At 41.8% G+C, this 22,877-nt stretch overlaps 1 protein-coding gene across 2 annotated transcripts; it reads left to right on the top strand.

The window, feature by feature from the left end:
- Positions 1-9,386: 9,386 nt before the first annotated feature.
- On the top strand, positions 9,387-22,108 carry MED10 (mediator complex subunit 10). 2 transcript variants are annotated; one of them, XM_024200691.2, is made up of 5 exons: positions 9,387-9,532; positions 10,392-10,475; positions 11,753-11,855; positions 14,814-14,920; positions 21,958-22,108. In XM_024200691.2, the coding sequence occupies exons 1-4, from the start codon at positions 9,411-9,413 to the stop codon at positions 14,907-14,909; spliced, it is 405 nt and encodes a 134-aa protein (XP_024056459.1). In that variant the 5' UTR covers positions 9,387-9,410; the 3' UTR covers positions 14,910-14,920; positions 21,958-22,108. The 2 variants fall into 2 exon arrangements, with proteins under 2 accessions (XP_024056459.1, XP_024056460.1); XM_024200692.2 differs by lacking the exon at positions 21,958-22,108 and adding an exon at positions 16,166-18,024.
- Positions 22,109-22,877: the final 769 nt, after the last annotated feature.

Raw genomic sequence — 22,877 nt, 5'->3', positions numbered from 1 at the left:
TCCAGTGCTCTGACTGGGGTGCAGGGTCGGGGCAGCACTATGCGGCTCGGCCCCACTTTGGCCAGGGCACTGGGTCGGGGGCCGCACCATACGGCTCCCAGAAGCTGTGGCACGACCTCGCTCTGGCTCCTACGCACTCCAATGGCCCCCTCCTACGCTTCAATGAGAGCTGCAGGGGCGGTGACTGTGGACAGGGCAGCGTGCAGAGCCACCTGGCTGTGCCTCCGCGTAGGAGCCGGAGAAGGGACATGCCACTTGAGGTAAGCGTCGCTCGGAGCCTGCACCCCTCAGCCTCTCCCCATGCCCCAACCCCCGGCCCCAGCCCTGATCTCCCTCCCACTCTCCAAACACCTCGATCCCAGCCCGGAGCACCCTCCTGCATCCCAAACCTCTCATCCCCAGCCCCACCCCAGAACCCACACCCCCAACCAGAGCCCTCACTCCCTCCCACACCCCAACCCCAATTTTGTGAGCATTCATGGCCCGCCATACAATTTCTATTCCCTGATGTGGCCCTCAAGCCAAAAACGTTTGCCCACCCCGTGCTAAGAACTGTGTAGTGCTTGCTATGCATTTATAAATATAACTGTGTATTTTCCTGAAGCTATGAATTCTGTGGTGCTTGATGTGCATTTACAAGTACTGTTTGCTTTGACTACCACCATTCATTCTGAAATATTTGTTGAGAACTAATAAAGATAATTTGATTCTCAAAAAATAGTACTTTATTGAGTGAGAAAATAAGTGCAGAAAATCAATGTGCAAAAAGCCCCACCTCAGGCAATGCCATACAACTTTTTACTATAATTTATCAGGGTGAAAATTTAAAATTAGCAAGCAAGTAAACATTTATGCCCATTTGAGTAAAAAAAAAAGAAAGCAAGCTAGGGAACAGGAGCAACTAACAGGGGAGTTTTGCGAAGGAGTTCTCCATGTGAATGAGGGGCAATTACATGACCCTTGGGTTAAGTTTGTTGTCTTTAGTGTGTGTGTTTGTTTTTGTGGTGTGCTTGCTGCTTGACTGAAATAGACCATGTGGTCTGTTTGTTTGGGGGACCATGTGCTGATCGTGTATGTGCTGAGCCTTGTGGCCTGCTAGGCAAGGCTGAGAGCTTCTTAATGAAGCTTTGATCCCTAAGCCCTTTAACACCCATCAACACTTAACCAGTCAACCATCAACACTTATTAGCACAGTAGTAGCGATGGTCACATAAATACCACCCTATACCGGAAACCTACTGACCGCTATACTTACCTACATGCCTCTAGCTTCCATCCAGGACACACCACAAGATCCATTGTCTACAGCCAAGCTCTAAGATACAACTGCATTTGCTCCAATCCCTCAGACAGAGACAAGCACCTACAAGATCTCGATCAAGCATTCTTAAAACTACAATACCCACCTGCTGAAGTGAAAAAACAGATTGACAGAGCCAGACGAGTACCCAGAAGTCACCTCCTACAAGACAGGCCCAACAAAGAAAATAACAGAATACCACTAGCTGTCACCTTCAGCCCCCAACTAAAACCTCTCCAGCGCATCATCAAAGATCTACAACCTATCCTGAAAGATGATCCCTCACTCTCACAGATCTTGAGAGACAGACCTGTCCTCGCTTACAGACAACCCTCCAACCTGAAGCAAATACTCACCAGCAACCACACATCACTGAACAAAAACACTGACCCAGGAACCTATCCTTGCAACAAAGCCCGATGCCAACTCTGTCCACATATCTATTCAAGTGACATCATCATAGGACCTAATCACATCAGCCATACCATCAGGGGCTCGTTCACCTGCACAGCTACCAATGTGATATATGCCATCATGTGCCAGCAATGCCCCTCTGCCACGTACATTGGCCAAACCGGACAGACTATACGCAAAAGAATTAATGGACACAAATCTGACATCAGGAATCATAATACTCAAAAACCAGTGGGAGAACACTTTAACCTGTCTGGTCATTCAATGACAGACCTGCGGGTGGCTATTTTACAACAGAAAAGCTTCAAAAACAGACTCCAACGAGAAACTGCTGAACTCAAATTGATATGCAAATTAGACACAATCAATTTAGGTTTGAATAAAGACTGGGAATGGCTGAGCCATTACAAACATTGAATCTATCTCCCCATGTAAGTACTCTCACACTTCTTATCAACCTGTCTGTACTGGGCTATCTTGATTATCACTTCAAAAGTTTTTTTTCTCTTAATTGGCTTCTCAGAGTTGGTAGACAACTCCCACCTGTTCATGCTCTCTGTATGTGTGTGTATATATATCTCCTCAAAATATGTTCCATTCTATGCATCCGAAGAAGTGGGATGTAGCCCACGAAAGTTTATGCTCAAATAAATTTGTTAGTCTCTAAGGTGCCAGAAGTACTCCTGTTCTTTTTGCGGATACAGACTAACACGGCTGCTACTCTGAAACCTGTCATTAGATTTATTAGGAACTCGGGAAACTTTTGGGAAAGGGGGAGCCTATTCAGGAAGGATAGGCTCCACCTAAACCAAAATGGAACCAGATTTCTGGCACTTAAAATTAAAAAGGTCATAGAGCAATTTTTAAACTAAGGGCTGGAGGAAAGCAGACAAGGTGCGGAGGAGCACGTGGTTCAGACAGAGACATCCCTTAGGGGAGGATCTATTAATGGAGATCTCAATGTCCTAGTAAGGAGGAGAGTATGGAAGATGATAAAATACAGGTAGGAACTGATGAAAAACAGTCAAATGAAAAAAAGTCCCATTCAATTACATCATGTAATGGCAGACAGCTAAAAGGAGACAAGTTTTTAAAGTGCTTATATACCAATGCTAGAAATCTAAATAATAAGATGGGTGAACTAGAGTGCCTCATACTAAATAAAGCTATTGACATAATAGGCATCACAAAAACTTGGAGGATAATCAATGGGACACAGTAAAACCAGGGTACAAAATATATCGGAAGGAGAGAACAGGTCGTGCTGGTGTGGGAGTGGCACTATATGTGAAAGAAAGCGTAGAATCAAATGAAGTAAAAATCTTAAATGTACCACAGAATCTCTATGGATAGTAATTCCATGCTTGAATAACACTGCTCTACAGCCAAAATGCTTCTGAAATAAATGTAGTCAACCTTTACTAATTCTGGGTCACTGAGAACAAAAATGATGCTTAAAATTGTTGATTGGCTCTAGTTTTCAAGATATGCTATTGGGTCAGTATATACGACCCTTGACTTGGGAATGGCGGAGGATAAGTGAGTTATAAAGGGAAGGGATCTCAATTTAAACCAGAAATGACTAAAATACATCTTTGACTGGATCTATGAATAAATCTATAACTGAGTTTGGACAGTACTTGCTTTTTAGGCAAAACAATGAATGATGCAATCTGAAGCTGGTATTGCATCATACATGATATTAATTGCATCATGTTATTCCTAGAAGTCATGGATGATTCAATCATAATGAAGCTTACATCACTCTGCTGAACAAATTGCCCTATATCAGCTCTAGAAATCATACAGTGTCATGCTCTCTTATTTGTCAGTGTTTGATTTTGCAAAGGGACACATTTCTGTTTAGCCAAAGTGAGCAGAGATGCCTCGTACTTGTGTGAACAGTGCAGATAACTTCTGCTATGTTTGTGGTGAAGTGACTTTTGCATCACAAAAGCGCAGTATAACCACTATGGTTAAGAAAGCCTATCACCTTTATTTTGACTGCAAAATTGGAGATCAGGACAAGAGGTGGGCCCCACACATATGCTGCAACACTTGTGCAACAAATCTTCGCCAGTGGTTGAACAGGAAAAGGAAATCTATGCCTTTTGCAGTGCCAATGATTTGGAGAGAGCCAACAGATCATACCAGCAATTGTTACTTCTGCCTGGTGCCTCCAGTTGGGAAAGGTGTGTCAAAGAAGAAAAAGTGGACTGTGCATTATCCAAACATTCCATCAGCTATATGCCCAGTACCCCAAGAAGGACTGCCGGTTCCTGATGCACCAGAATCATTCTCACTTGAGTCAGACGAGGAAGAGGAAGAGGAAGAGGATGAAACTTCTGGTCCTGAATCATCAATGTCACAGGACCCACATTTTCTCCCATCCTCCTCCTCTGAACCACACCTCATAACACAAGGTGAACTGAATGACCTTGTCAGGGATTTGGAACTACCCAAGAGTAAGGCAGAGCTGTTGGGCTCCAGACTACAGCAGTGGAATCTCCTGGCAGGTGATGTTAGGGTTTCCATGTTCCGTGACCGTCAAAAGGATCTTGTCCCATTCTTCTTCATGGAAGGTAATCTTGTAGCCTGCAACAACATCGATGGTGTGATGGCAGCCCTCAACATCGTTCACGATCCAGATGAGTGGAGACTGTTCATTGATTCATCGAAGATGAGTCTTAAAGCTGTTTTACTGCATGTTTTGCCATCAATTCCAGTTGGTCATGCAGTCCATATGAAGGAAACCTATGACAACATGGAACAACTTTTGAGGTGCATAAACTATGACCAACATCAGTGGCAGCTTTGTGGCGATTTGAAGGTTGTTGCTCTCTTGCTTGGTCTGCAGACTGGATACACAAAGTACTACTGTTTTTTCTGCGAATGGGATAGTCGTGCAAGAGATTCCCACTACATCAAGAAAGATTGGCCACTCCGACAGTCATTGGAGCCTGGGAGGAAAAGTGTTCAGCATCCACCACTTGTTGAATCAAGGAAGATTTTGTTACCACCCTTACACATCAAGCTGGGTCTGATGAAGAACTTTGTCAAGGCCATTGACAAAACACAAGCAGCTTTCAAGTACCTCCATGGAAAATTTCCAAGGTTAAGTGAAGCTAAGATAAAGGAAGGTGTCTTTGTTGGTCCTCAGATTCGTGAACTTCTTCGAGATGATGCATTTGACCATGCACTGCGTGGCAAGGAAAAGACGGCATGGAAAGCCTTCCAGTTAGTGGCAATAAATTTTCTCGGAAACAACAAGGCAGACAACTACAGGTTGTTGGTGGAAAACCTCCTCAAGGCATACAAAAGCCTTGGTTGCAACATGTCACTAAAGATACATTTTTTGCACTCTCATCTAGACTTTTTTCCACCGAACTGCGGAGCAGTGAGCGACAAGCACGGCGAGTGATTTCACCAGGACATTGCAACAATGGAGAAACGCTATCAGGGCAAATGGAGCCCATCACTGCTTGCAGACTATTGCTGGACAGTGACAAGAGATGCTCCGTTTAATGAATACAAGAGACAAGCCAAGAAGCGCCGAGTAGAGACTGAATAGGACTATACTATGTACAGAATAGTTTTTTGCCTTTTGTTTCATAATCAATTTTATTTATATAACCCTTTTGCTGATTTTTAAAGTGTTACATAAACAGGACAGGTGAAATATTATCATGTTAAGCAACCATAAACACATGAAAAGACCTAGGTTTACAATTTATGATTAAAACTCTACTATCTACACAATATACATAGACATAAAATGTAAAAACTTAAATATCTTAGAAACAGTAGCCAATCAGTTGTTTTAATTGTCATATTTGAATTCAGCACATCAGAATACATAATAAATAGCACATTTTATCTCTGAAGCAGACGACTTCTCAAAAATTGTAGACCAGTGTAATTAGAACATAGCAGTAGGGATATATTACCGACCACCTGACCAGGATGATGATAGTGACTGTGAAATGCTCAGAGAGATTAGAGAGACTATTAAAATTAATAATGCAATAATAATGGGGGATTTCAACTATCCCCATATTGATTGGGTACATGTCACCTCAGGACGGGATGCAGAGATAAAGTTTCTTGACACCTTAAATGACTGCTTCTTGGAGCAGCTAGTCCTAGAACCCACAAAAAGAGAGGCAATTCTTGATTTAGTCCTAAGTGGAGCACAGGATCTGGTCCAAGAGGTGAATATAGCTGGACTGTTTGGTAATAGTGACCATAATATAATGAAATTTAACGTCTCTGTGGCAGGGAAAACACCACAGCAACCCAACATTGTAGCATTTAATTTCAGAAAGGGGAACTACACAAAAATGAGGAGGTTAGTTAAACAGAAATTAAAAGGTAAAGCGCCAAAAGTGAAATCCCTGCAAGCTTTTTAAAGACACCATAATAGAGGCTCAATTGAAATGTATACCCCAAATTAAAAAACATAGTAAGAGAACCAAAAAAGTGCCACTGTGGCTACACAAAAAAGTAAAAGAAACAGTGAGAGGCAAAAAGGAATCCTTTAAAAAGTGGAAGTTAAATCTTAGTGAGGAAAATAGAAAGGAGCATAAACTCTGGCAACTGAAGTGTAAAAATATAATTAGGAAAACCAAAAAAGAATTTGAAGAACAGCTAACAACAATTTTTTTAAGTACATCAGAAGCAGGAGGCCTGCTAAACAACCAGTGGGGCCACTGGATGATCGAGATGCTAAAGGAGCATTCAAGGACGATAAGGCCATTGTGGAGAAACTAAATTAATTCTTTGCATTGGTCTTCATGGCTGAGGATGTGAGGGAGATTCCCAAACCTGAGCTATTCTTTTTAGGTGACAAATCTGAGGAACTGTCCCAGATTGAGGTGTCATTAGAGGAGGTTTTGGAACAAATTGATAAACTAAACAGTAATAAATCACCAGGACCAGATGGCAAGAGTTCTGAAGGAACTCAAATGTGAAATTGACTAACTGTAGTCTGTAACCTATGATTTAAATCAGCTTCTGTACCAAATGACTGGAGGATAGCTAATGTGACACCAATTTTTAAAAAGGGCTCCAGAGGTGATCTCGGCAATTACAGGCTGGTAAGCCTGACTTTAGTACTTAGTAAAGAACAACATTTCAGACACCTAGATGAAAATGATTTACTGGGGAAGAGTAAACATGGTCAATCATGCCTCACTAATCTACTAGAATTCTTTGAGGGGGTCAACAAGCATGTGGACCCAGGGTAATCCAGTGGATATAGTGTACTTCGATTTTCAGAAAGCCTTTGACAAGGTCCCTCACCAAAGGCTCTTAAGCAAAGTAAGCTGTCATGGGATAAGAGAGAAGGTCCTCTCATGGATCAGTAACTGGTTAAAAGATAGGAAACAAAGGGTAGGTATAAATTGTCAGTTTTCAGAATGGAGAGAGGTAAATAGTGGTGTCCTCCAGGGGTCTGTACTGGGCCCAGTCCTATTCAACATATTCATAAAGGATCTGGAAAAAGGGGTAAACAGTGAGGTGGGAAAATTTGCAGATGAAACAAAACTACTCAAGATAGTTACGTCCCAGGCAGATTGCAAAGAGCTACAAAAGGATCTCTCAAAACTGGGTGACTGAGCAACAAAATGGCAGATGAATTTCAACGTTGATAAATACAAAGTAATGCACATTGAAAACATAATCCCAACTATATATATAAAATGATGGGGTCTAAATTAGCGGTTACCACTCAAGAAAGAGATCTTGGAGTCATTGTGGCTAGTTCTCTGAAAACATGCACTCAATGTGCAGCGGCAGTCAAAAAAGGGAACAGAATGTTGGGAATCATTAAGAAAGGGATAAATAATAAGACAGAAAATATCATATTGCCTCTATATAAATCCATGGTACGCCCACATCTTGAAAACCGCGTGCAGATGTGGTTGCCCCATCCAGGGGTGAAAGTAAGTCCAGTGACTTACCGGTACGCTGGGGCCAGCTCTGGCCCCCGGAAGGGGTGGGGCCTAGGGCGGAAGGGGTGTGGCTGAGGGAGTCAGAGCCAGCCCCAGCCCACCCTGTAAGGTAAGTGCCCCCCCGCCACCGGGGTAGCAACAGCAGCCCGGGGCTCCGGGGGCTATTTAAAGGACCAGGGCGGCAGAGGCAGCTGGAGCCCCGGGCCCTTTAAATAGCCCCTGGAGACCCCTGCTACCCCTGGGCGCTATTTAAAGGGCCCGGGGCTCCCCTGCTTCTACCGCCCTGACCCTGTAAATAGCCGCTGGAGCCCTGGAGTAGTGGCGGTGGGGCTCTGGCGGCTATTTAAAGGGCCAGGGTGGTAGAAGCAGTGGGAGCCCCAGACTTGTTAAATAGCCCCAAGAGCCCCACAGCCCTACCCCAGGGCTCCAGCAGTGGGGCTCTGGTGGCAATTTAAAGGGCCTGGGGCTCCAGCCCCTGCTGGGAGCCCCAAGCCCTTTAAATTGCCCCCTGGGGAAGCTGGGCTGCCCCATTATGGCAAACCGGCTCTTGCAGGTATGCAGTACTGGGGCATACTGGCTTATTTTCACCTCTGGCCCCATCTCAAAAAAGATATATTGGAATTGGAAAAGGTTCCGAAAAGGGCAATAAAAATGATTACGGGTATGGAACGGCTTCCGTATGAGGAGAGATTAATAAGACTGGGGAATTTTCAGCTTGGAAAAGAAACAGCTAAGGGGGATATGATTGAGGTTTATAAAATCATGATTGGTGTGGAGAAAGTAAATAAGAATGTGTTATTTACTCCTTCTCATAACACATGAACTAGGGGGACACCAAAAGAAATTAATAGGCAGCAGGTTTAAAACAAACAAAAGGAAGTATTTTTCACCCAACACGCAGTCAACCTGTGGAACTCCCTGCCAGAGGATGTTATGAAGGCCGAGACTATAACAGGGTTATAAGATAAAAAAGAACTAGATAAGTTCATGTTGGATAGGTCCATCAATGGCTATTAGCCATGATGGGCAGGGGTGGCGACCTTCTGTTTGCCAGAAGCTGGGAATGAGCAACAGGGGATGGATCACTTGATGATTAGCTGTTCTGTTCATTCCCTCTGGGGCATCTGGCACTGGCCACTGTCAGAAGGCAGGATACTGGGCTGGGCTAGATGGATCTTTGGTCTGACCCACTATAGCCGCTTTTATGTTCTTCCTCTCTCTGTGACTCCTGAGCACGGGCGCGAAGAACTGACAGAGTAGCAAGGGCACAGGATGCTATGGGACAGCTGCAGGAGGCCTATTACTCTTGACACAGACCAAGCAGTGCCCACACTCCCACTGCATCATCCTCAGCATGGCAACCAGGGCGCCAAGCCCTCAGTCAGGTGGTTTCTCCGCGGCACATAATGAGTTGGGGAGGTTGACCGGACCGTAGCTGGGCCCACACCCGGCAACTCCCACTGAGCTCGTCTTCGGTTCCAGGGCCGAGCAGGAGCCCGCGAGGCCGGGGAGCTGCCCATCCTCCCAGGGGCGCTTTCCCCTAAGGCCGGGCTCGGCCTCCTTCTGTCCCTGGGGGGAGCCGAGTCCCTCGTGCCACTGGGCGAATCCTCGGGCCTGGGCCACCGCTGCCGGCAGAGGGTCCCGGGCCGGGGGCGGAGTGCCAGCGCGGGAATCCCAGCTTTGCCCCGCCCCTGCCGCGCGACCGGAAGTGGCGACTGACCCGGAAGTGGCGGCGGCGCAGGGCGATGGCGGAGAAGTTCGACTCGTTGGAGGAGCAGCTGGAGAAATTCGTGGAGAACATCCGGCAGCTCGGCATCATCGTCAGCGACTTCCAGCCCAGCAGCCAGGCCGGCCTCAACCAGAAGCTGTGAGACCCCCTCCGCCCCGCAGGCCGGGTCTCGCGCCGTCCCCCTCCGTTCAGTGGCCTCCGCGCTGTGCGGCTGGGTCGGAGGGTGGCTGAGCCCAACGGAGCAGCGCCAGCCCCTTGCAGGCGCTGTGGGGCCTTGTGGGAAGCGGGTGTGGGGGCACTTCCCGGAGCAGAGCCTGCCTGTAACAGTCTGTGGGTGGGGTGGGGAGTCCCGTGGTGCCTCGTAGCCTGCAGGCGCTGTCTCGCCTAGGAATAGTGAGGACGGGTCTGTCCGTGATGGACCAGTGTACAAATTTCAAGTAACACCTGTCACGTGGCGTGGTGATCAGCAGAGAGTAGGTCTCTAACATGCAGTTGCATTGTTGTGTGAAGAGCAATACTTATGTTTAAATAAACTGTAAACTAAACTTTGAAGAATGGTATATTAGCAGTGATTCAACAAGATGCAGTGATGCCAAGTGTGCAGCCCCACAGGAAAATATACTGATTTCCAAACTTGTTTGTAGTTTGTTCAAATCTGGGACATGTGATTGCAACAATAATCTATTTTGTTACTGCCCTGGTGGGATTCATGATTATAATTTACCTGTTTGGAAGGGACTCATATACTCAGTATGAAGTGTTATGTACTGAAGACCTAGATTTAGAAGTGCATTAGGAATCCAGGGCTACACATGGAGAAGGTGCCATGAGAACCTCCAGAGAACCTTTCCATTCCCTTGTTTATTCATGCAGTCTCTTGTAGGTAGCAACCCAATAACAGTGAGATGAGTTATACATTGTAGCTGAGAAAATATAGAAGGATGTCTGTAACTAATTTGGGTCTGGTTTTATAGCAACATGATTTTTCTCTTCCCAGGAATTTTATGGTTACAGGCTTGCAAGATATTGACAAGTGCCGACAGCAACTTCACGATATAAGCGTACCTTTAGAGGTTTTTGAGTAAGTAACTTTACATCTAGGGAGCAACCTCCACACATCATCAAATTGAAGAGACAGTTAATCTTGAAGTGTTAGACATTTCCACTGCAGTTTTTATGTTTTGTAAATTTGACTTTAAAAATACTTTTTCCTTCAAATTCTTTTGGAACAAGACAAATTATGAATTATCCATTTATTTTCACAATTGTTTATTTTGTCATCTATGTTTGTATAACTCAAGGCTTGGAAAGATCTTATCTAATTCAGTGTCTTGGTACTGTACATAGCTTTCCATCTCACTCTGGTTCTTTATTCAGGATTCAAATCTTGCTTTAGATTACAAGTGACATTTAGTTTGGTTTTTATCAGAGCCCCTGTTTTTGTACACCATAATCACTGCATATATTTACATAATTGGTAGTCAGCTGTTAATTGGCCCAAACTAGATCAGTAAGAGTATAACAGGTGAATGGCAGAGCTATGTGAGTCAACTTATATTGTTCATTGAGTTAGCACATTAGTCATCCAATTTAATGAATTCTAAATTACCTCAAATGTGACAAGCTGAGAGATGTGTATAGTATTGCTAATTGTAGATGGCTAAACCAGGTGGTCTCAAAACTTTCTTATAGTTCAGTCCACATTTTAATAGTTTGAGACAATATCTTTCTATTTATTTTAATCACACAACAACCTTGTGGCTACTACAGTAATTGTTTCTATGGCCTAGTAAAATTAGGGAAATACTTATGCCTTTTTAGCACTTTCTAATAAAGTAAGTGTGACCTTTTTAAAAGAAGTCAACATATCTCTCCCCAGTTCTGTCTACTCATTTCCTCTTGATCTTCTAGCTGCTTTATTCCTTTCTCCCTGTATACCACTTTGCTACGGTTGTCACATCACTTTGCTTTACTCTCACTGCTGGTCCATTTGCTGATGGTGACTCCTGTTTCTTCTCCAGCTTTCATGTACTTACTGGTGGTCTGGAGAGAGTTAGCTAGTCACATAGTACTGATTCCCAGCACATTCTACAACCCTCTAGACTCTCCACAAGGAAAAGTCTGGACACTTAGAAGCAGCTGGCCATTGAAAACCAGGCAGGTGCTCCTTGGATCACAGTTTGGGAGCTGCTGGCCTAATCCACATATTAGAATGCATGCTTCAGATGGTGGAATACAAAGCATGCTTGTATATTACTTTTACTCAGTGTAATTGAGCTTCTCATTGCTGTATTTAGTGAAGATGAGGAATATCTTAGCCTACATGATACACTTACATGGCATCTTTCATATTTCCAGATACATAGATCAAGGCCGTAATCCCCAGCTTTACACTAAAGAGTGTTTGGAAAGGGCTTTGGCTAAAAATGAACAAGTAAAAGGCAAAATTGACACGATGAAGGTAAGATGGGTATAATGTATTAAAAGTATAATTGTTCTTTATAATAAGAATAGGAACCATATTTAAGTATTTGTAAGCCTTGTCATCTTTTTTGTTTGTTTGTGTGATTATCAGATTTTCTTCATAAAATGGGTTGCACTGGGGCTTATTTCGAATCTATTTGTTTTAACTGATGCTGCGGCAGCCTGTCTTGTAGTTATGGTCTCTAATTCTCTGGTAAGGTTAAATACAAAAGCAAACTTTCATTTCTTTAGCCATAACACACATCTAATCTAATCTTCTTTATACAGTCTGTTCATAGAGCTGCCACCTCTTGTAAAGTGCTTTGATATCTAATGATGGAAAGTGTGCTGTGTAAGAGCTAATTGGTTTTGTCACTACTGCTATTCCATAGACACTGAATATGTGTAATTTTCTTAAGTATGGCTTTGGCGTGCACTTTAACCATAAAACAGTTCTAGGAATAGAAAAACATGAAGGATACTCTCTAATTATCTCTTCCTAATAAAGTAAGATGCTTTCTGTTATTTGATAGTTACCGTTGTATGACCCAAACAGTTCACCAAAATTCAAGGTTCTGTGGGTTGTATTGGTCAGGAGAAGAAACTGATGATGGAGCTTGATATCTTCGATGCAGGCCTCTTTATAAAGAATTTAGAGAGTCATGTTTCCCCAAACACAGCAGGAATCACAGGAGAGAGTTTCTTTGCTCACAGTTCCAAGCCTCTTCAACTAGCACTCAGCCCAAAAATCTCTCTAGGATTTTATTATGCTCCCAGGCAAGCCTTTGTCCTTGACTTTCTGCTCTTTCGCTGATTTTTGTTGTGTGTTCTTGCTGCTTCCCTGTCTCATACACCGCTGCTAAAGCAATACTTGGCAAAGCCTCTCCACCCACATGTGCCTTACATGTGTCCGTGTTTTGGCTGTAGGCTGCTATTGTTCCACCTTTCTGGTTTCGTAAAGGAGTTGAATATTTCTTCCACTTTTCCTGAGTGAAGGACAGCTTTAACCACATCAGTTTCAACAAGGTTTAACCCAACCCATAACAGTATTTTACCCTTGTGTGATGCTAAAGGGATTAAATCAAACAAAAAAAACCACAACCCTCTTAACCCATGAGTGGAGGACAATTAAGTTTTAGCAGTAACAGCAGTCTGCACTTATTCCCCTTAAATAGAAGCATTGTTATGTTTTCCAAATCTTGTTTGGCCTCATTGCATTTGGAACACTGGTGTGTAGATAAGTTATACATCTATAACGAAAAACTGTTTTACCTAACAATAAAATATATTTTACTATCTTCAGTGGAAGATGAGGCACACAGTGGCAGATGATATTAAATGAAAGTTCAAGTTGATGGTTTAAAAAAAAAGTGTTTGACTTACGGTTCTTGAATTAGTAGTTTCTTTTCAGTAAGATCATGGGCATCCTATTACATAGTGTTTAATCAGCCTTAGGAATTCATTACTGAAAGATACTGAGACAGTTTATCAAGATTCAGGAAAAAATCGTCAGCTGAAGAATAGCTAGATTTAAATAGGCACAGAGGACAGCAACATGCATGCTACAAGACATAAATTGATCTCCAGGTTTCAGTGGCCTGTCTTCATCCTCATGACTTGTAGCCTTACATACTTGTCTAAGTGCATTCTTTTTATTCTTTCTGAAGTGCTGGGTGTAAGATGCTCCTTTTGGGTAGAATATCAGACTTGGTGAACCTCTTGTATAGTTAAACATAAAACTATTATGCTAGATCACAAGTTGTATTTCTGATGGAGTGGGTGTGACTGTAGCATGCTGTAAGCTGGCTATATCCAGTTATTGGACACCATAGCACAAGTCAGAGAAGCTCCTAGGCTGCTCTAACTGGTTTCAGGGCTGGGGTAAAGATTCAGGAAGCCATAATGGGTTGGTTCTCAGCATCTTTCCCTCCCTTACTAAAGATTCCCTACCCTTGTCCTGGTGATTGTGAGGGAAGAAAACCAGCCATGCTTTGCTAGGTGCTTCCCTGGTCTCAAGCAGTATCAATCAAACTTCTATCCTTTTCTCCCTGCAGCTCCCACAGCCTGGCAGGGAAGTCAGAACTATTCTCTCCTTCCCCTGTGGTGTAGTAAGCAACTAGTGGATGAGTTGCTGAGCTGCTGCATCAGGGAAGGGACAGCAGTTGGTCAGAGGAACTTGGCTCACGTCAGAGTTGCTCTTGGGGCTTGAAGAGAAGAGCTAGGCAGCACTAGGGGAAATGGTGGAAAGGGGGCTGATTCAGGCCTCTTAGGGTATGCCTACACTGGAAACTTCAAAGCGCTGCCGCGGGAATGCTCCCGCGGTAGCGCTTTGAAGTGCAAGTGTGGTCGTGCACGAGCGCTGGGAGAGAGCTCTCTCAGTGCTCTTGGTAATCCACCTCCACGAGGGGATTAGTTCCAAGCGCTCGGAGCCTGTCTACACTAGCGCTTTAAAGCGCTCTAACTTGCTGGCTCAGGGGGGTGAAAAATCACCCCCTTCAGCGCAGCAAGTCTGAGCGCTGTAAAATGTAAGTATAGACAAGCCCTTAGTTTACAAGCTTCAGGACATGGTTCAGCACATTTTCAATTAGTAAGTGCCAGTTTTCTTCTTTAAAATGATAGACTCGAGGGCCACAAATTGGACACCACTGCACCAGAGCTTATCAAGAGTCCAGTTTCCTTGCGTTTCTTGAATGAGTTTGATTGCTAGTTTAGTTTATAGAAAATACAAAATACTTGAGTTTGCCTCAGCAAATAGATTTCAGGCAGTTACTATGAATACGGATCTTGTAGGACGTGTTTTTCTGACTTGACTACCATTCAGTGGGGTCAAGGAATGGTAGACCTGGTTGACTATTATTTGCAAATATTTCAGTGAATAACTTATTCTGTTTGACTGGCTCAAGTAAATGGCCAATTTTTTTTTTTTTAATATTCTAAAATCTTTTTTTCATTCTAGAAATTTAAAAGCCTATTGATTCAAGAGCTGACTAAAGTCTTCCCAGAGGACATGGCCAAGTACAAAGCTATTCGAGGAGAAGAACCTCCTCCTTAAGACTGCCTTTGGTATGTTCTAAGATGCCTAATATTTTCATGGAACTGATTATCTCCTGTTGTGAAAATTGTTGAGCTCACTGGACAGAGGAAGAACTTAAGTCTTCCTACTGGGAGTGTTCATGTATGTCGTGGTTATTGGCTGTGAGGGAGCCTGATTACAACTCAAATTTTTTTTTTTTTTTTTTTTTGGAAGCCATAATGTTTTCCTACAGACTTGTGTCTAAAGATTGCATTTGAAACTTCCTGTGCTAATGTGTTCTTTCCACAAAAGTTGTTTGAGGCATGTATGACTTGCAAGCTATTATACATCATTTCCCACAAAGTACACTTCTAGTATGAAAGAAATTTTATATATATATATATATATATATATATATATATATATATATAATATATATAGTGACAAAGTTCCTCCTCTACCTTGGTGGGTCCTGTGCTTATTGGCAGATTTGCTCGCCTCACAGATTCACCATGTGGGTCGGGAAACAGCCCAGAGACCTTCCCCTCTGGTAGAAGCCACAGTCCAGGTCAATTCCTCTGGTGTCTGATCAGGAGTTGGGAGGTTTGGGGGGAACCCGAGCCCGCCCTCTACTCCGGGTTCCAGCCCAGGGCCCTGTGGACTGCAGCTGTCTAGAGTGCCTCTTGGTAGAGCTGCACGACAGCTACAACTCCCTGGGCTACTTCCCCATGGCCTCCTCCCAATACCTTCTTTATCCTCACCACAGGACTTTTCTCCTGGTGTTTGATGATGCTTGTACTCCTCAGTCTTCCAGCAGTATGTCTTCTCACTCTCAGCTCCTAGTGCCTCTTGCTCCCAACTCCTCACATGCACACCACAAACTGAAGTGAGGTCCTTTTTAAACTCAGGTGCCCTGATTAGCTAGCCTGTCCTAATTGATTCTAGCAGTTTCCTGATTACTCTAGTGCAGCCCCTGCTCTGGTCACTCAGGGAACAGAAAACTACTCATCCAGTGACCAGTATATTTGCCCTCTACCAGACTCCTGTACCCCACTGGTCTGGGTCTGTCACTCTATCTATAGAATGATCAAGTGCCAGACTGTGGATAAATACACTTCTTTTGGAAGCTAGTTTATACTTGATTATTAAAATAGGCTACAGCCTATCTCATGGGGGGGGGAAGTAAGAATTGACTGCTATTACCTAGCTGTTCCTGACAGTTTATAAAAGCATGACTGGACAGGACTCTTTTTTCTTTTTGCTAAATTTCTGCTGAAATGGAAATCCATTGCCAGGTGCTGTACTTCCATGTAACTTTGTCAACCACAACCAAAAAGTCCCCTTCAGACCTGTGAATGGAAGGACAGGTGGCTGAGGATGGAAAAATTGAATTTTCAAGGATCGCCTCCCAGCAGTGCTTTATATTTTGTACAGCATTTGATGCAGAAACAAATCTTTAATTAAGTGTATTGCATTTTCTTTGGGCAAAATATATAATAAACACTTTGAAGTGAATTTTGTAGCTAGTTCTTCTAGTATGTTTCTGTTCATTCCATCCTAATATATTTTTCAAGAAAATAATAGAGAAAGCTTGTACAAATTAGCACAAGGCTCAGAATAATAGAAATCATGTTAGCATATTTAAATCTTTTCAGAAGTCGTAGATTAATTAGACTGAATTACACCTGAAAATAACTTATTACTTGGGATAATCTTTGTTTTTAACCAAAAATTTTAAAATTCTCTCATAGTAGGTAACTTTCTTGATTATAGTGGTATGCATTTAAGTGGTCCCAACTAGGTTTTGAAACTAGTTTCATTTGAGATTAATAGGTCATGTAGTTACATGTTCACAGCTATTGTTTATTGTAGGTGCTCCTTCTTGCAGGAAAGATTAGTTTAACAGGATCACCATGCAGTGCTGTACTGTACATAGTGAAAGGCTAGCTTCACAGTGGAAAAGGCTGAAAACGTCCCTACCTTTACCGTGTTAGGGAGGCGTTCAAATAGTAGCAGATATGCCTTTTGTTATAATACTTAACATTTCACTGATCTTGGTCTGTATATTGAGATTTAATTTCAGTTTGTTTAAAATCTTGCTGAATTATTTGATCGCACTTGTTACCGTAAAGCAGCTCACTTACCAACAGCATAAATAGAGAATACAAATGTTATGTTTGCATTTGTTTCAAGTCACTTATATAACTCATGAATGCCACACTTGCACATGCAGCACCTGCATGTATTCTGTATATGCTATGAGCTTTACAGCAACTGTTCTAGCTCCTGTTTATATTTAATAAAACTAGAAACAACATTGTTGGCGGTACAAGTTTTCTTAATTAACAAAAGAGATGGTAGGAATACAGTGAGTTAAGAGTATGTATACTTATTGCAATCTGGAATTTTATACCGCTTTAAGTTACATTCATTTATTTTTAGCCAGATCATCTTTCTTGGTTTATCCTTCCTCAAATGGTTCTATTATCAATCTGAAACAAATAAGTTCCCTTTCCGAATTCTTTTCTAATCAACCACAATGAGTATTTGCTTTCTCACTATAGTTAGCGACTATCTTATTTATAGTAATAAATTTTAAACATATCTACTTTGTTTAATTTCAGTCAACTCACACATTTACATAAAACGAATAATTTAGGGAGTGTCGCCATTTTGAAATTACACCTGAATCCAGTTTTTAAATCAGAACCGAAATCTTTCAGTTTGAAACTGTTCTCAAAGATGTAATGACACAGAGTTGGATCCATTGCCTCTTGAATTTTGAATCTATTTTGGTTTATAAAACTCTGTGGTAAAGAATATAAACATAAAATAATATAGAATACAAACACAATCTTCCACTTACCTCCAAGGAACACTTTTGTTGTTGTTGTTGTTCATGGAGACAAGCAGTATGTTCTCCCAGTCCCCTGGAAAGACTTGTTAAATTGTTTGTTTTCCTTATTCTTGCCTCACATGGTTTAAAAATGCCCTGTATCTCTAGCTAACCAATGATCTGACTATTTTGTCACTTACTCATGATGTTCCCTGTTGGGACCAAAATCTAGTTCTGTATATACAATCATAGAAGACTAGGGTTGGAAGAGGCCTCAGGAGGTCATCTAGTTCAACCCCCTGCTCAAAGCAGGACCAACCTAAATCATCCCAGCCAGGGCTTTGCCAAGCTGGGCCTTAAAAACCTCAAAGGATGGAGATTCCACCACCTCCGTAGGTAACCCATTCCAGTGCTTCACTACCCTCCTCATGAAATAGTTTTTCCTAATATCCAGCCTAGACCTCCCCCATTGCAACTTGAGACCATTGCTCCTTGTTCTGTCATCTGCCACCACCGAGAACAGCCTAACTCGATCCTCTTTGGAACCCCCCTTCAGGTAGTTGAAGGCTGCTATCAAATCCCCCCTCACTCTTCTCTTCTGCAGACTAAATAAGCCCAGTTCCCTCAGCCTCTCCTCGTAAGTCATGTGCCCCAGCCCCCTAATCATTTCCGTTGCCCTCCGCTGGACTCTCTCCAATTTGTCCACATCCCTTCCGTAGTGGGGGGGGGCAAAATTGAACACAATACTCCAGGTGTGGCCTCACCAGTGCTGAATAGAGGGGAATAATCAGGGGTCTGTAACATCTCTTAAGTGTTTGTTTACCTAGTTACTGGAGAGGTCTGGGTTTTCTAGTACCATCCTCGCTGGTCAGAAATGTGCTTACTTGGTTAGCTAATACCTGGTGTGTTGCTATTCTGCCAAGGCCAAGCCTACTTTGGTTCATACCTCCAAGGCTTACAAGAGTAAATCTGAAAAATGATTTAGAAGTAAATAAATAAATAAAGTACATCTTGAATTCTAGACATTGACTTGTCTTTCAGCCTTGGCAGAAGGGGTGGGTTGTTCGGCAGCATTCATACTATGAATTCTACCAAGAAACCTGTTTTGCCTAAGACAGAATAAATTGGAAAAATAAAACAAGCTTTTTAATCAAAATATAAAATATTGCTGTTTGGGGGAGACAGGCCAGCCTACATTTTTAGACACCTTTAATATTAAAATCTTGTACAACTTTTATACTTTCAAACATTTAATGATATTGGCCTGTGAAAGGTGTCATTTATTTGGTCCACTCCTTCCTTCAAGATCAATTAAATAGTGGAAGTTCTCCATGCGTTGGGCAGGCTGTTTCTTTGTATACCATCAGTAATTGCTTCCAAAATAAACAAGGATACAGATTTTAAAAGAAATTATCATTACACCTGTCAGGGTGTGGTGCTTTATTTTTCAAGTCATTGTTTGGTAATTCTTTCTGAAAATTTTATGTTCTGTTTGTGCTGAGTTAACTCTTTTGAATGCTTTTGAGCTGATTCAGATAAGAGTAATAATTTATTCTTTTCTGATTATACCTGTCCTTTTTCCATGTAAACTTCAGTTTAATGCAATAATGCTTCAGCAACTTTCGTCTTTGTGCATTTCAAATGAAAATTACCCTCCCCCCCCCCCCCCAAAAAAAACCCCCAAAACAAAACCCACATTAACACAGGAACAGGCATCTATATGTGATAATAAGTAGTCTAAGTCTTCTGGCTTTGTTTCCATGTTCAAAGTACTCTTGCTTAGCATACATTTTAGCCAGTTTTATTGGTTAGCATGGTGAGCAACTAACTTCAAAAACAAAACTCTTAATTTGAAAAACAGGCCTGCCTAAACTTTTGCATGTAAGAAAATGAACAATTAAGCTGCCCACACAAATGAGTTAAAGTACAGAAATGCATATATCATCACAACTTAGTGTAATCAAAATTTCAGAACAATTACCTTATCCAAGAGTTGTAACTTGAATTTGAAAGCAAGGAGGTTTTTTGTTTGAAGTTACAAGCTGGGAGGTCAATATGGCCTGAGCTACAGAGAAGCGTGTTTTATTTTGTTGTTGTTTTTTGTATAATCGCCTCCAACCAGGGTAGATGGATGGATTGGTTTAAGCACCAATTAAAATCAGCAAGTAGAAAATCTTGATTATAAATAAATTGTAATCATGTTTTCCATTTGTATTTTTTAGTTATTTTCCTAAGCGTTTTTCATTGCTGATTTAATTTAAAACTAAATGCAGTTTTTACACTAGATTTGACACCACTTTTGTTAACCAGGAGGATACATTAACTATACATTTAACATACATTTGTTCAGATTCTTGATTTCTGCATTTTTATTGTTAAATTTACTAGATAATTAACTTTTTACTTGTGATTTGTATCAAGCTTCATTTGGATGGAAACTGGAATTCAATTAAATTGTACAGACAGCATTTTAAGTTTTATTAACTAACAAATGTACTGGATACATACAACCGATGAAACGAAGTGTTTCTGTTCATCAGAGCTGAAAGTACTGACATTTGAAACAGAATATTAGCATTAACTCCATTGTAAAGAGTGAAAATGATGTACGTATTTTGTGCACTACATGACAAAATGTACCATATTTATAAAGCTTGACCTTAAGTTAGCTGTTTTTTCCCCTGGATCTGTGTATAAAAACCCCGTTTTTAACTCATTACTTAAAGTTTGTGAAGAGGTCTCATTGATTCAGTATCTCTTGTATTTATTTAAATGATGAATAGATTATACTATGTTTAGGGCTTAACACCAGCTTGCCATAAATTCAAATTTAACTGTAAAAGGATTACTTTCTAAATTAAAACTTTAAATTTAAAATTGTTATAAATCAATTTATACAAAAAATCACTGATTTTTATCTGATTTTCAAATATTCTGCGGTCTTTGTGAAAACATTCTCCTTTTTGCCCAAAGAGTAAATCTGGTAATTTTCACACCAAACCAATTTTCCAAGCCAAAGTTATAAGAAGCTTGCCTTGACATTCCTATGAAGGAGAAGCACCTCTCAATAATAGTAATAATAATAATAAGTTTACATATTGCAAGACTCCCCCCCCCCCCCGTATTTTGAATGCTTATGTAGATGTGTCCTGCCTGCTAGATAGGAGCTCCTCTGTTAGGGCTTGTCAGTAATAATGTAAATATCTACCATCAATCAAACATTGCCCCTTCCCCCTCATCTTATAAGACCCTCTCCCTTGGGGTATTACTTCTGGGGCAGAGATTGGCATGTGGCTGGAAGGAAGGGGTGGCATATGACTCCACTAAGAATGCCACTCTCCCCCCCCCCCACCTTGCTACCCTCTACAAATTGGTGTCTGTCCCAGCCCTGTATGGTCACTCCTGCTTTTGGAGAGGTCTATCAGGGCAAATTTCAGGGTGGGATGACCTGTCTGGAAGTTTTATGCTCCCTCTAAGAACTCCTCCCACCGCTCTATACCAATCCAAGCAGATTTCAGCCCCACAGGACATTCTGGAAGGGAAATGTGTACCAATCAGAATAGGTATTGCACAAGTAGCTAGGCCAGATACTCTGCCCTCTGGAGTTTAACAATTGGCTGGTCAGCAGCATTACCCCTGGAAGCCTTTTCCACGCAGCAAGGCGCTATCTTGTTTCAAGGGTGTGTTTTCAGAAATCATGGAAATGCTGAGAAGAAACATGGCAGCCTTTACCACCCCTGTGAAAACTAGGAGATTCGTTTTAGCTCTAAGGGTGCTAAATAGCTCACAAAGTGCTACATTAGCAACAGTTTTGAGGAGGAGAGAGTGGCCACGGGTATCCCTTTGGCCTAACTGTTGGCTGGGTACACTGGAACCTGACAGCAAGACCCATGCTATTGAGAGTCAGACTGAGTGTGATGCCCGCCCACCATCTGAACCTGTGGAGGAAGGCAACCAAGCTTCCTTGGAGTCACCATCGGACAAAATGAATGAAGAAGATGTTGCTCTGGTAAATAGACTATACAGGTGGAAGTTAGGGGGGATTGTAATGGGGTAGGAAATGACCTGCGGTTTTGTAAATCTAAAATAGGACTTAAAGCTATTTATTTTTTGAAAAATCTGGGAACAGTTTGCCATCACCTTTCTAGAGGCCTTTGAGAATCCCCTAGGACATCCTGGAACAGATTCACTCTCAGTGGGCGTATTATCTTGAATCAGCTGGGTGTTTTTTTTTTTTAATGCCTCCAACAGAGATCGAGAGGCGACCCTGGATAAGAACAAAATGGAAGAATGAGCCAGCTTGGACCCTTGGATGGTGTGGGTTCACAATGTCCATTTTCCACAGCAGGGGCTGTAAAAATGATGTGTTAAACCATGTGATTAAAAGATTGTTTAAATTTGATTGTGACCCCTCCATACTAGTGTTTGTAAAAGACTTTACAACCAACAGCCATGTGTACACAGGTGGCTCTGTTAAAGAAAATATTACATCTCCAGGGAAGTCGGGAGCTTCAGAGGCATGAAGCTTCTTTTTCAAGCAGCCAAAAAACAGTAATTCTTTGACTAGAAGACAGGTAACAGGTTCGATTTCAGAGCAAGATGCTTACACATACCAGTACAAATACGTTTTTTAAAGAAATAAGACTGTTACTTCAGATGTGATGCATAATTGCAGGCACTGGTTTTAAGTGGATATGCAGCAGCTCTCCAAACACAACAGTGCTTTTAAGTACATCTTAACAGTGATAGACATTCTACGTAAATATGCTTGGGCCTAAAAGACAAGATGTGTGGTGAAATATCCAAGGTCTTTATAACTATTTTCAGGGACAGTTGTACCTTGAAAATTACAAACCAATTGGGGGAAAGAATTTTTAAACAAACCTTTAAGCAAATTGTTAAAGTAATATGTCCACCAGTTTGTTACTAATGAAGTCAAAGCAGGGGTTGTGGAGTGGTTTAATAAAACTTTAAAATCTAAGACTGGGATATATATTACAACCAACAATACCTTTCACTACATTGATGATGTGTTACTGGAGTTTATAAAGAGTTACATGTAGTTCATTGAAAACTTTGATTGTATCAGACCTTTTGATGTTAACCTCTCAAATTCTCTAAAAGTATGGAAAATCGTTTATGGAGAATGTTTTAAAATAAATCAGATTGCT

Source organism: Terrapene carolina, unplaced genomic scaffold (assembly GCF_002925995.2).
Source record: "Terrapene carolina triunguis isolate 2854851 unplaced genomic scaffold, T_m_triunguis-2.0 Scaffold580, whole genome shotgun sequence".
In the NCBI taxonomy this organism is placed as follows: Eukaryota; Metazoa; Chordata; order Testudines; family Emydidae; genus Terrapene; species Terrapene triunguis.
The sequence above is the reverse complement of the archived record's forward strand: the minus strand, read 5'-3'. Positions and strand labels throughout refer to the sequence as shown.

Excerpts from the sequence above, each read along its gene's own strand:
- MED10 (XM_024200691.2), top strand. The coding sequence starts at position 9,411 with ATGGCGGAGAAGTTCGACTCGTTGGAGGAGCAGCTGGAGAAATTCGTG. Across the intron at positions 10,476-11,752 it reads GTACCTTTAGAGGTTTTTGA|ATACATAGATCAAGGCCGTA; the intron begins GTAAGTAACTTT and ends TCATATTTCCAG. Across the intron at positions 11,856-14,813 it reads GCAAAATTGACACGATGAAG|AAATTTAAAAGCCTATTGAT; the intron begins GTAAGATGGGTA and ends TTTTCATTCTAG.